The 13585-nt window shown below is 57.7% G+C and overlaps 2 protein-coding genes across 7 annotated transcripts; one reads left to right on the top strand and one right to left on the bottom strand.

Annotated features, from left to right (window-relative positions):
• Positions 1–680: 680 nt before the first annotated feature.
• On the bottom strand, positions 681–9614 carry TRIM46 (tripartite motif containing 46). 5 transcript variants are annotated; one of them, XM_037499751.2, is made up of 10 exons: positions 9440–9614; positions 7709–7970; positions 7145–7488; positions 6338–6481; positions 6122–6217; positions 5197–5450; positions 4805–4926; positions 3515–3817; positions 2414–2711; positions 681–1823 (listed from the first exon to the last, which is right to left on the bottom strand). In XM_037499751.2, the coding sequence occupies exons 1-10, from the start codon at positions 9500–9502 to the stop codon at positions 1430–1432; spliced, it is 2280 nt and encodes a 759-aa protein (XP_037355648.1). In that variant the 5' UTR covers positions 9503–9614; the 3' UTR covers positions 681–1429. The 5 variants fall into 5 exon arrangements, with proteins under 5 accessions (XP_037355648.1, XP_037355650.1, XP_037355649.1 ...); XM_037499753.2 differs by lacking the exon at positions 9440–9614 and adding an exon at positions 8794–8990; XM_037499752.1 differs by lacking the exon at positions 9440–9614 and adding an exon at positions 8494–8700 and having other exon boundaries at positions 686–1823.
• Positions 9615–10133: 519 nt separating this feature from the next.
• On the top strand, positions 10134–12851 carry KRTCAP2 (keratinocyte associated protein 2). Of its 2 annotated transcripts, none has more exons than XM_037498476.1 (5): positions 10134–10232; positions 10537–10691; positions 10806–10869; positions 12389–12455; positions 12698–12851. In XM_037498476.1, the coding sequence occupies exons 1-5, from the start codon at positions 10226–10228 to the stop codon at positions 12816–12818; spliced, it is 414 nt and encodes a 137-aa protein (XP_037354373.1). In that variant the 5' UTR covers positions 10134–10225; the 3' UTR covers positions 12819–12851. The 2 variants fall into 2 exon arrangements, with proteins under 2 accessions (XP_037354373.1, XP_037354374.1); XM_037498477.2 differs by lacking the exon at positions 10134–10232 and adding an exon at positions 10251–10396.
• Positions 12852–13585: the final 734 nt, after the last annotated feature.

Genomic DNA, 13585 nt, shown 5'->3' on the forward strand with positions numbered 1-13585 from the left:
AACCCAGTCACCTCTCCCCCATGCCCGGTGGCACAGGAGGAAGGAGGAAATGAAACCCAGATGGGCTCCAGCAGGCCAGCAGCGCGACTGCCAGCACGGCTGTGACATTCCCCGGCTTCTCGGGCCTGGGTTTCACAGGGGGCAGGGGAGAGGGCTGGGGCAGCCTGCAATGTCCTCTTCCTCTTCCATATTGGCATGGTGCCCCGGGCAGCTCTATTCTTAGCTGCTTGGGTGTTAAGTAAGTCCTCTAGCAGAGATAACAGCAGCAGAGTCAACAAGGCCATGATAAGCGGTGTGTCAGATCCGGGGATTGGTGCCAGTCCCGGCACCCTCCATGGTTATGGCTGCCCCACCCTCCTGTTCTGGGGTCTACTCAGAGCCCTTGGAATGGGGAAATGGTTCCAGCTCCCTGACCCCTTTGGGCCTAAGCACACTATTCAACCACATTCCCTTAGGGCTGCCACCCAGACATCCCACTAGGCCTGACGCAAGCAGCTACCACAGCGATGCATGACCTGGTGGCCAAGGTCAGTTCAGCCTGGCCAGAACCATGTGTGGCAGGTATGCCTGGCTTGGGGACCTTCTTCTCTCACGTACTGGTTCCAGCAGGCACTCTGCTCTGAGCAATAACAGTGCACCACGCCTGCCTGCCAGCACAGAAACCAAGAGGAATGGTCGGGTCATGGAAGGCAGAGATGTGCCTGGCGTCACAGTTTATTGTTATAAACCATGAAAATAACAGCTGTCGTTTGGCATAGGCCTAGCAGTACCCACCGCAGAGAGGCAGCATTGGGCACCAGAGGCCTTGCTTGGCCCAACCCAGTGGAGACACCCAACTTCAGCTGGGGTCCTAAGGGAGACTTGGCACATTGGCATGGGCTGGGGACAGGTAAAGCATGCAAGAGGGAGAGGAGGGATATAAGAGGCATGCGGCTAAGGGGCATGGGAACCCAAATAAAGCAGAGTGATGAGGTCCCCGTCCCCTCACCAGGGGAAGTGTGCCTGGGCAGTGTCCGCCCCAAGGCTGCAGTTCGCAGACATGGTACGGGAAGCTTGGCAGGGCAGAGGGCAGAGCTGGGGATCACGCCCAGTGTTCCAGGTGCCTTCCCTCTCAACCAGCTGGGGAGAAGCATGGGACAAGGATGGGCAAGGGGCTCTCTCCATAACTCAGGTGAGACGCCAAGGGCAGGGCAGAGGACAGGGAATTGGTGGGGGCGGGGGCCTGGATGAACAGACAATGGAGGGAACGGGAGACATCCAGAGAGGTGGGCAGAGAAGAGCCCCTTGGTTAAGAGAAGGCTGAGGGAAGACACAGACATAGGTTAAGGGATGGACCACGTAGCAGGAAGAGTCTGGGGCACAAGCTGCCGGAGGAGTAACCTGGCACCAGGAGGCTTAGGAGGCCAGGGTCCAAGAAGGGCCGAGAGGGTCAGTCCAGCTTGGCAAAGCCCCCAATGGTGACCTTCCTCTCGGGCTTGGTGCCCACAGGCTCCTGTAGCTGAACTGCACCACCCCCAATGAAGCAAAAGGCAGGACACACAGGCCCTGAGCAGTCCAGGGGGCACTCCAGGAGCCCACGGAAGGACACGGCATCCAGGAAGGACACCCGGCCCCGCTCGTAGTCCAGGCAGATGCCCAGGCGGGGTGGCAGGGGCACAGTGCAGCCGGCTGCTGGGCCGTCCCTCCCTGTCAGCCCTGCGTTTGAGCTGGCCCCGGATCCCAGAAGAATCTTGCCCATGCCGATGGTCAGGAAAGCGAAGGGTGGTGAGGCCTCCACGGTGGCATCCTCAGCACCGCTGTCATGCCCACTGTCAGGGTCGTACCTGCAGGAGCGAGATTTGGCGGGGAAGACAGAGGTTAGGAGAGAGGTTGGGGTGACCTGTGTCACAGACGGAGGATGTAGAGGAGTGTGGAGTTGGGGATATAGGGTTTGGGGGCGATGTTGAAGAAGTGGGATGTTGGGGGACAGAGTATGGGGAGAAAGAGTAACAGAGAAAAGCATGCATGGGAGAGTGTTAAGTAGGATGTTGGGAATAGGAGGACATGGAGATGGAAAGTTTAAGGGGAGAACTTTAGGATGATGAGAAAAGAAGTGGATGAAAGAGATACTGGAGAGGAAAGGTTTTGTAGAGAAAGGATGGTGGATGCGAGGGAAGGGGTGTGGGGACTTGGAGAGATGGTCTAGTCCTGAGTGGCTGATGGAGGAAGTAGAGAAGGTTCTCTCTGCTGTCATCCTTTTCTCCAAAAAAGTCAAACCCTATCATTGAGCCCACATTGCCCCTGGCCACAGGCACCCCACCCCAACTTCCATGCCCCTACTACTTCCTCCCAATCTCCTCCCAGCAAGTGTGTGCTTCCCATGCCACCCTGCCATGTCCCCAGCCCCCAGCCACCCCTTCCAGAGAGGCCTGACCTGGGGCTGATCACGTCGGAGGCACCCTGGAAGCTCTCCTGGAGCTTGCTCTCTAGCCCCACGCCCACCTTCACCAAGTAGGAGGCGGGGTCCACGGCGCAGGCCCAGTAGCTGCGGCCCTGAGTGACCGCCACATCACCCAGGACCACATCCACGCTCAGATGGCAGCCAGTCAAGAGCCGCTCGGCAGCCAGCAGCAAGGGTAGCCCTGGAACACTCCGCACTGCCCGCTGGTCCTTGCTGATGGCCAGTCGCTCTCGGCTGGTGCCCCAGCGGCCATCGAGGAAGAAGTGCAGGACTGGAGTTGGGGAGGGTTGAGACAGAGGAAGGACTTCAGGGCGAGACACGAGCACTGGGGACCATGAGGTGTTAGCATGAGATACTTGGAGGTTTCAGAACGTGGGACAAGCTGCTATGGGGTGGGCAGGGGTCTCTGGGGAGCGGAGTCTGGAGAACTGGAATGGGGGCATAAGGAGAAAAGAAGGGTAGACCTCAGGTAGGCATGGGACCTCAGGAAGCATTTTAGTGTTGACCAGTGAGCACAGAAACCCGTCTCCCAGACCCACTGATTGGCGATGCTTTCTCCAACCCATTTCCCAAGGCTGACCCACAGACTGTCCCCATTACTGTTCTGCTCATCTGCCTGCACCTGCCAGCCCACACCTGGGGCTCACACCTGGCCCTACACCCAACCCCCACCTCTTATGCCCCGACTTGGACGGGGACACTTCTCGGCTTGCCAATGCCCTAGGGGCTGCACTATTTTCTACAGGGTCACTCCCAACATTTATTGAGCCCTTACTATGAACTGGAGACTCTGCTAAAACAGCACATGTATCATCTCGCTTACTTCTCACAACCCTGAGAAGAAAGTATGGAAATCCCCCCAGAGGAGGAACTGGAAGTTCAGAGAGGGTGAACAACGCGCCCAAAGCCACATGGGTGATGGGAGGTGGTGCTGGAATTCGAGCCCAGGCAGTCCTGCTGCAGCGCTAGTGAGCATGAGTCACCCCCTCTGAGACCCTCTCTTCAGTGCCTGCCCAGCTTCAGCAAACCCCGTGCCTTCTGTGCCACCCTGTGCCCACCCACCTGCCCACTCACCTGGTGCAGGGGGCGTGTGCAGGTGCACATCCTCGCTGTACTCCCCGTAGCCGGCCTTGTTGCAGCCACGTACACGTAGCACGTACACAGAGCCCGTGTCAGGGTTCTCGAGCAGGGCGCTGGTGCCCCTCACCTCCTCGCGCCGCTGCCAGCGGGCAGGGCCCGGCTGGGCAGGCACATCTGTGCGCCGGAACTCGATGGTGTAGTGCCAGGCAGGTGGCGAGTGAGGGGGCAGCCGCCAACACAGGAAGATCTGGTCGTAGGCAAAGGTGCGCTGGGTGTCGATGACGGGGGCCTCGGGCACTGTGGGAAGAGACAGCGGGGTCAGTCAGCACCTGGCCACGGTCCTGGCAGGGAGGGCAGGCGGGAAAAGGGAAAGCAGCGGGAGCCGGGGGGTGAGTGTGGGTGAGGGGAACTGGGCAAAAGGCCCATCGGGACACTGGGCAGTGTGGGATGGACAGTGCAGAGCCCAAGGAGAGAAGGAGAAGCAGGAGGACACTGGGCAGGGTGCAGGTGGCCTGTGTGCTGGCCTGTCTGCCACTATCTCACCCTGGCCTTAAGTCGGTCACTTCTCCTTTCTGGACCCCAGTTTTCTCCTCTGTCAAATAAGGGTATCAGACCAGATGGGGACCCTTCCAGCTTGACATTTTATGAGTAAAGAGGAGCCCCAGAAGTAGATGGGCAAAGGCCACTGGAACCCAGGCAAGAGGGCACTGAATGGGAAGGAGGGGACAGAGCGGGAGAGAGGGAGGCTGGAATCAACAAGACCGAAGATCGGGATAGCAGAGTGCAAGCAAAAGCTCGATGACAGGGAGGTCAGGGGAGGTGAGGGGAAGTCCAGAGGGCAAGGGTCAGGTGGACAAAGGTCAGGGGAGCAAGGACTAGGAGTTAAGCCTAAGGAATGCAGAGGAGGCAGAGGGCACTGGTGGGGGCGGGAGGAAGAGAAGTCTGATTAAGGCAGGAGGAGAGGAAGCAAAGAGAGGGTGGCTGAGCTGCATGGGAGCAGCGATGGGGCAGGGCAGGGGGCCGGGCCCCCGGGGACAGGGCCGCTGACTTGCCTGGGGTGCTCCGGAGCAGAGTCCGCGGTGGCCACAGCCTATAAACAAAGAGAGGGAGAAGCAGCGCTGAGCGCGGTGGGATGGTGTGGCTGGGTGAGCTAGGTTGGAGGCGTGGCTGGCCAGGCCGGGCAGGAGGCCGGGAGGTCCCTGGTGGGCTCTGCCCCCCGGGCCCGCTGCTGGGGAAGAAGGGAGGAAGGCGCTAAGTGGGCATGGGGCCTGGCCATCTCCTCACCTCGCAGGAAGTTCAGCTCTGTCAGCAGCTTCATCTCACGCCCCACATCCAGCTGGCAGTGGCGGAAGGAGGAGCTGGCGGCTGGCCGGAATGTCTGGAGGGCCTCAGTGGCTCGGGCAATCCTGGGATGGGGGCAGGTGAGGGTTAGGCACTGCCATCTGGGCAGTCGCCCTTCCCTATGATTCAGCTGTGCCTGGCCCTAAAGCCTCAGCATCTGCTTTTGGTCTCTTTCTTGTCCCTTCAGGCAAGCTGGGTATCACTTTGGCCTGGTGAAAATCTCAGGGCCCAGGTCTCCATTGGGCAATACGCTAGATATTTCCTTAGACATTAACTACACCCACAATGCCCTTGCCCCCCAGGAGCCCATGCCCCTGTGCCATGCCCCTGAGTACCTGTTGTGCAACTGCTTGGCCGCTTGCACAAAGCAAGGCTGGTCTGTTTCCTTAAGTACCTCCTGGGCGTAACCCACCAGACCTGAGCCATCCAGCAGGCTCTGGTGCTCCTGGATCTGGGCGCTGAGACGGGCCAGCCGCTCCTGCTGGCATTCCTCAATGGCCTGAAGCAGTGAGGCCCGCTTCTCCTCCAGCACGGCCCCCAGACCCCGCACCAGCTGGGATACCTCCTCCTTGGCCTGTTGACCACTCACCTGCCCAGAGAGCAGCACTCACTATCTTCTTGATGGCAGCACCTGGGCCAGCCTCCTGGGGCACCACACCATGACCAGGATCATAAAGGAACAGGGGGAACCCTACCCACCCGTTCCAACAGGCCAGGTTCATGCCTCCAAAGGCATCTGCACATCCAGATGGGGTCAAATCCTGACCATTTGTGCTAACCTTTCTCGGTGCCCCAATAATCCTGACCCTTTATGGACTCCCCCAAATAAAAGAGGCCATGACTGCACTGACATCCACTTTGACAGCACTAACATCCACCATCCTCATGGTCCATCCCCATGTGAGCTGATTCAGCAGCCTGGCAGATGGTATCAGAGCTCCAGGGACGTGTGCCATCCTCAGTAGACAGTTGAGCCGGAGGGCATCTGACTTATGTCCCCGGGGCTTTCCATGCTTTCCCTGTCCTGGGTGATAGCCACCCTATCCCCTCTATAGCCTCAGGTTCAGCCTGGCCCAGGCATTGCCGTTACTGACCACCGAGCTTAACTAGAATCTCGACACCTCCATGGACCCCAACGTAGGCTTTCTGAACTTGCAACCAAATGACTGGGCCATTCCACTCCCCCTTCCTGTTCCTGCTGCTCCTTGCTGCTCCCACGCCCAAGCAGGGCCCAGGGCCCACTTCCTTGCCCTCCCTCACCTCAGTGTGCCTCACGGTCTCCTCCAGCTCACAGATCTGGGTCTGTACTGTGTCCTGGTTTCCCAGGATGTATGTCAGGCTCTTTGTCAGCTTGTCCTGAGGGGGAAGAAAGAGGTGGGCATCATGCCCGGCTCCACAGAAGCCAGCAGTTCAGAGAAGTTATGAGGGGGTGTGAGTGTGGGTTTGCATTGGGGTTGAGCGAGGCAGGGCCCTCACCTTTAGGGCCTGGTAGGCACTGAGCACTGGTGTGATCTTGTGCCCACTGTGGGTACGCCGCACACGGCAGAGCTGGCACACCAACCGTTGGCACGTCTTGCAGTAGTGGGTCACCTCTTCCTTGTGGTCTGGGCACATCAGGCCCTAAGGACAAAAAGAACAAAGAGTAGTCAGCCAATGGTGCGTAAGGACTCTGACCAAGCCAGCGGGGGAACCTCCCTTCACTGGACAGATATGGGTGGAGGGGAGTTCAGCTGCTGGTTGGTGCTCCACAGTGCCACCTGGTGGTACATATTGGCATCAAAGCGAGGCTTTCCAGGTGGCTCCAGGCATCAGTAGTCCTCCCTTCAGCTACTTCACAGGGGTGTGCAGTACTAACAGTGACAATGAAGACAATTAATCTTAGCCTTTTGGCTAATAATTAACCTCTTCCTAACAAGATGTTCACTGCCATATCCCCATTGCCTAGATCACACCAGTCATAAAGATGTTTGATAAATACTTGCTCATACAGACCTTGCTAGTAAACAGAAAACTTTCACAAACGCTACCTCATGGGATCCCAACAAGCCTGCAGGTATGGATATTTCAGGGTAGATATTATCATTCTTATTTAGCAGATGAGATGGAGGCTCAGAGATGTTCAAAGATTTGTCCAGTGCCTTTTATGTTACAGAAAGCAGCTTCGGAATGGCAACCACCCCCCCTCCCTGCCCACCTCCTTTGGGGACCTCACAATGCTGGGCACCCCCACCCGCCCAGAATCACCATACCCCTGCATTCTCAGGGCCCACAGGGTTGGCTCACCTTGGGGCGGAAGGAGAGGGTGGGCAGGGTGGGCTCATGCTGGGCCTTCTGGGTGCCCCAGGGGTGGAAGAGCTTGAAGCACTCATTGCAGAAGGTGGCACGGCACTCGGTGCAGCCCTTGGTGGCCTCTAAGGGTGGGGGCTTGCACAGCTGGCACAGGATGGCACCACCCACACTCACACTCTGGCGGTACCGCTCCACCACGCGCTCCAGAGTCAGGTTCCGGAAAAGACCTGCCAGGCCCCGCTCCCCCAGCTCCACATCACCCTGGCAGGCTGGGCACGGGAACATGATCACCTGGGGGTGCAAAGCACCTCGCTTCCTCCCGGGGTATGTCCCAAAGCCTGTGAATGGGCCAGGGAAGTAGAGAGGAAAATTTATAGCTAACTGGGGGTGGGGGAAGACCGTTCACCAAAAAAGAAATTTTTATTGTGCCACAGCTCAATTCTTACTAGAGCCTGATGGACAGTATCCCCCATCCAACAGACCAGTGATGAATCCCTTCCATCTTCCTGACGGACAACTCAAGATACCCCATTCCCACTGCCCTGGCTCCAGCCCCACCTGACTTAAGCAGCCGATCCAAACGCTCTGGCTTGGGGAGAGTTCTTCGGGAGAGGCGGGGACTCCGGGTGGAGGGGGTGGAGGCTGGTGAGGTGGGCTCAGAGCTGGGGTCCCCACCATGGCCTACATAGCCCTGCTGGCCCAATACCTCCCGGGCACAGGCCTGGCACACGTTGTGCATACAGGGCAGCACCAGCGGCTGCTTGTACATCTCTTGACACACTGGGCACAGCAGTTCCTTCTCCATGTTCTTCATGCTTGTCTGTGGAAGGATCAGGAGGTTGGATCAGAGCTTGGACACCTGAGAGTATCTCCATGGCCTCTCAGCTGCCCTGAGAGACCCAACAGGGCCTCAGGAACGGGTAAGACAAGCTACCTATGGCTATTCCCCAGCACGAAGCCCGGCTTAGTTGACAGATCTTCCCAGGTATCGATCTCTCTAGCCTGTTTCCCTTCTGCAGAGCTAGAGGCCTAAGGAGATGGGTGGAAGCTGGGGATTGGAAATTGGAGCTTCTCCCAGCCTCAAGCCCCACCCCCTTCGTGCCCTGGAGCCGAGCCAGGGCCGCTGCACCTCTCACTCGACCCAAGGCCCCCAGTATGCCCACCTCCCCCGCCCCCCTCACATTTGTGGGCCTCCAGCGCCAGGCATTTCTCTCAAGGACACCGCCCATTCTGCAGCTCAGTGCGGACCCCCGCCCCCTTCGCGGGCATTCCCTCCCCTCAGCCCGCCCCGCAGGACTCCTCCCAGGGGCGAAAAGCCGCTCGCTCTCCATCGTCCTGCTCACCCCATCCATCCTCGTCCTCCTGCCGCGGCTCCGGCCTGCGGCCGCCCCGGCCTCCATCCCTCATCCTTCACTGTCCCATCCGTCTCCTCCATTGCCCCGACGCTAACCCATGTCCCTCATTCCTCCCCTAGCCCCCTCCTATCCAGGCTCCTGCCTCCTCTACGACCAGGTTAGCCGCAACCCCCTCCCCAGGCTAGGGGGAAACACGAGCCCCGCCTATTCGCCCCCTCCCCGCCGGAAGTACCCCTCCCTCTTTGGGTAGCGAGGGTCCTCGAGCTTTGCCCCACCCCCACCCCTCACCTTGGTCCCTCTCTTCGCCGCCATCCCGGTCAGGGGCGCAGCTGACACAAAGGAGGGAGGAACGGAGAGGGAGGGGGAAGGAAGTGGTGGGGGGGAGCAGGGTTGGCACCGCCCCTGGGAGAGCCGGGCACGGGTTGCTATGACAACCGCAGGCTCGGAGGCAGCCCAGAGTGGGGGTGTGGTGGGGTGGGGTCTCGCCGTGGGGTCCAAATTGGGAACTGCACCCTGGGGAGGCTCCTTCACCGCCCCCAACCTGTCCTCAGTTTTCTTAGAAAATATCCAGGCTCACACACGCCCCCTCGCCATCGCACAGCCCCACTGCCCAGTCGCCCCAGCCCTTGGGCCCTGCTGACAGCTGCCCCCGCCCTGGTGCCCCGCTGTCAGTCACCCCAGCCCTCCCGCTGCGTCCCGGCCGCGCTCAGTTCTTCACACCCCGGCAGATGGACGCCTCCGGCGCTCACTTCTGGCTGCCCCCGGGATTACCCTGTCAGCACTGCCCCCGGCCCCGGCCCCCACCCCCCGTCCCGCCATCCCCGGCCCGCCTGTCCACATTCCAGCATCTTGCCGAATCCCCACCTGTTCAAGGACCAGTCTGCCCAGAGCCCTCGACTCCCCCTTCCCTTTCCCTCGACCCCCCTTAACTCACACTGATGCGGACCAGCGCATCCATGATGGAAGTGAACGTCTGCATATCCTCACCCTCAGCCATGGCCCTACCTTGCCCGCCCGCCCCCGGGTGCCCGATCCCGGTTGCGGCTGCGAACCCCGGGCTTAATGCAGGAGCCGGTGGGGGTGTGGGGAGGGGCGGGAGGCGCCACCGCGCATGCTCCCGGGCCGGCCTCGCGCGCCGGTCCGAGTAGGAGGTGGGAAGAGTTCGCCCCCACGTGGTGCTCAGAGGGCGGGGGGGGGGGTAACTTGGAGCGGCGTTTGAGGGAAGCGCCGTCTCTCGTGTTCGCGTTCTCCATTGGCTCTCGCTCTCACTTATATAAAGCGGAAGGACCGTTGCCGAAGATGGGTTCCAGGACGGGAGGACCAGATTTCAGCTGGGCAGGAGTTCACGGGAGATGTCGAGATCAGGGGGGAGGGAGGTTTGAGGAACAGGCACCAGAACTGACAGAAATGGCGAGAAAGCCGATGTGAGCTGGAGGTTGTTGTCACGGTCCCGAGGTGTCGGAGAGCCAAGTGCAGCGTGTCCTGTGAGGCAGCAGATGCTCGCGCGAGGAAAGGGCGGTGACCAAGGAAGCCGTTCGACGCAGTATTTCCTCCCTGCCAGAAGAGGGCGCCGCGTCCAGGCGCTGACAGTGAGAAAAAGGTGGACGTGGCGGGGCGGGAGGGCAAGGCCACGTCGGGGCGGGCGCATGCGCGTTGCCACCCGCGCTCGGTTCGGTACCCTTTCTTGGCTGCAGGCGCCGATTGGACCCACGGGCAGGGCATGATGGGTAACGGGGCCTGCGGGATCCCCGGGAGAACTTGTAGGGGTCGGAGTGGGGGCGAACCAGCTTTCTTGCTCTCCCCACAGAGCTGACGTGTACTGGGCTCCAGAGGGCTGGCATTTCCTTGGGAATGGAGGTTTAGGGAATCCGGAGTTGAGGGTCGCTGCGGGGTATGAGGACTTGGGGGGTGTAGCTGCAGCCCCGGGAGTGCAAGGACTTGGGACTGACCTAACTCCGGCTTGGGACCTGCCGAATTTGCTCCTCAGGAAGGGCTGGGCCTGACTCTCCCTCTCTTGTGTCGTTCCTCCAGTGGTGGGTACGGGCACGTCGCTGGCGCTCTCCTCCCTCCTGTCCCTGCTGCTCTTCGCTGGGATGCAGATGTACAGCCGCCAGCTGGCGTCCACGGAGTGGCTCACGATCCAGGGCGGCCTGCTTGGCTCAGGCCTGTTCGTCTTCTCTCTCACTGTATCCTTGCGGTGGAGGGGAAGAGGTGTTTGACTGTGGGAAACCAGGGAGTGCCCTACCCATTACTCAGCTCTGCCCCCATTGCATGCCTCATTCCTTAACTCCCTCTACCAGGCCTTCAATAATCTGGAGAATCTTGTCTTTGGCAAAGGATTCCAAGCAAAGATCTTTCCTGAGAGTAAGTGAAATTCGGGGGTTGAGTACATGAACCCTCTCCTCTAACCTTGTACTCTCCACAACATTGGACTGAATTTTCAGGTGCTTAGATGGTGGTTAGTTTAGAGAAGGAAATCAATTTATTAAGACTATCTGGAAGTAGATGCTTGTTTTAGATTTATTATACATACAAGAGCTGGGGTACAGGCCAGAGTTGCGGGGAGTGGGGGGGGAGAGGATTCACCAGAGACAGAGTGGGGAACAGAACAGGCAGGCAGACTTACTGAAATACCCTGCTGAGGGGAGCAGTGGACGAGAAAGGAGAGGACTGCTGTGCCATGTGGATTGCTCGGTCGGCTGGGGATGGAACTCATTCTGCAGAGGCTGGGGATTGCTTCATAGTGCCGTGCTTAACCCCTTGCGCCACCAGGGAGGCCCAGTATATGCTTTTGGATTCAGCACCTGATCTAGCTTCTGGAATTGGAGCTGGGAGAGGTCTCTGAAAGCAAGAAATTCAGCCCCTGCTGGCCTGCTCCCAGGGAAGATCCAGTTCTTGTTCCCACAGAAGAAGCAGCGCCAAGTTCATTGAGGGCTTTTGATGTGAGACTGTTCCAGTATTAGTGAATGATGATTGTGAAGGGCCTAAGTGTTTCTGTTTCTGTAGGAAATTTCTGTTTCTGCAGGAATCCTGGCCACATTAGAAGAACTATTAGATTGTTTTATGTTTGAAATAGTCCTTGTTGCTCATGTAATCAAGAATTGATGACTTAGTTATTTATGGGGAATTAAGTTCATAAAGCAAATTAGGCGTCAAGGCCAGATCACCTAAGGATGCCACATGCTCCAAAATTGACAGCAGATGAATCTCATGTGAAGCCTTCATCTGGTAGAACAAAGGCCTATACCGTGGTCCTCTCTTCTTTCCTCTTCTCTAGGTCTTGCTCTCTCCACCTAGCCTTGTTGCAGGCTTCCAGAGCGCCATCCAGCACCTCCACCACCCCTACACTTCTCTCCTAAATTTTGTTTCCATGTGTATTATCTTCATTTATTTCTGAAACCTCTGTTATGGGCCAATGGGCAACGTTCTTCCCTTGCTTTCCGCCCTCCTGCCTTCTCTCTAGTCCTACTCTAGATATCCTTTGTGGAGGAGTGAGGCCCTCAGCGCCGCTACAGCCCTCCAGCTTAATGTACTGATCCAACCATTGGTGGCTGGCTTCCACTGGGAGACCCTGACCCTCTTCCCTAAGTAGGAGCAAGCCTTGCCCTTCAGACTGTGCTCTTGGTTTTCCTCCTTATCACAGAAAAGCCAGGATAAGAAAGTTCAGCCATATTTGGGACAAAGCTGGTAATGAGATTACATCTCCTGCATCCATTTTCTGGGCATTATTCAGGTTATCAAAGGTCCTCATGCTCTTGTCATGCCATATCCTACCATGGAGGTTCCCCAAGATTCAGAGGGCCCCAGATTTCTCCTAGACTCCACATATACCTGGTACTTCCAATCTGACCACCACCTTCCTTGTCCCCTCTTGCCTCCCCAGTTCTCCTCTGCCTCCTATTGGCTCTTTTTGCATCGGGCCTCATTCACCGAGTCTGTGTCACTACCTGGTAAGTGCCTGACAACTAAGTAAGGGGTGTAGCACCCTGCCCTTTGGTACTGGATCCTCCTTTGTAATGGTTCCAGACCTTTCCCATCCCTTCCCCCAACTCCCTGTTCTCACTCTGTTGCCTTTCCCCATTTTTCTAAACCTGAACCTGGTTTCTTTCCTGATGCTGGGTGTCTTCCCTATGAGGTACCAGGCTGGCAGCGTGCCCACTGATGCCATGACCTTTCTGTCTTCACCCTATAGCTTCATCTTCTCCATGGTTGGTCTATACTACATCAACAAGATCTCCTCCACTCTGTACCAGGCAACAGCTCCAGTCCTCACACCAGCTAAGGTCACGGGCAAGGGCAAAAAGAGAAACTGACCCTGAATGTCCAATAAAGTGGATTCTTTGTAACTCTGTGAGCTGTGATATGCTTGGTCCTCTTCTGCCAGTACCTGCATGGGTGTGCAGGACATGGGCAGATGGGCACCTACTGCTCAAGGTTTTCAGACCTTGAGCATGGTGGGACTTTCCTTCCAAGGTTCATTTTTACCAAATGTTTTACCACACTACATTTACCAAATGTGACATATACTTGTGTGAGTGTCATTGTGGAAAAAGAATGCATGAGTGATCTGTGGTCGTCACCTTCGGGAACAGGGGTAAAGGCTGCAGTGCAGGAAGTCCTGCCTGTTAGAACTTGCAACCAGAGAGTGAAGAAGGCCAAAGGTCCTCCACTCCTACACCTCAGCATGGGTCCCATTTCTACCCATGGAGGTTTTGTCACTCCAACTTCTCCACCCTGAGGGAATGAGCCCCCCTCACCTCCCCACCCTCAAGTGAGAATTCCCTACAAGGTTTCCCTCCTGGGTCCATGTGTTCTACTCCAGGGCAGAAGTGCTTAGAAAGACTCCCCAGGTTGATTTCTGCCTGATCCTCTTTGTTGTTTTTTTTTTTTAAAGATTTATTCATTTATGCATACAAGAATTGCGGTACAGGCCAGAGGTGAGAGGATTCACCAGAGACAGTGGGGAACAGGACAGGTGGATTGACTGAAATGCACTGCTGAGAGGAGCAGTGGGTGTGACAGGAGAGGTCTGCTGCGCCATGTAGGTAACTCCCTGGCTGCTGCAGAGGCTATAGAGAGC

Source organism: Talpa occidentalis, unplaced genomic scaffold (assembly GCF_014898055.3).
Source record: "Talpa occidentalis isolate TD23 unplaced genomic scaffold, MPIMG_talOcc4v2.1 talOcc4.9, whole genome shotgun sequence".
Lineage (NCBI taxonomy): Eukaryota > Metazoa > Chordata > Mammalia > Eulipotyphla > Talpidae > Talpa > Talpa occidentalis.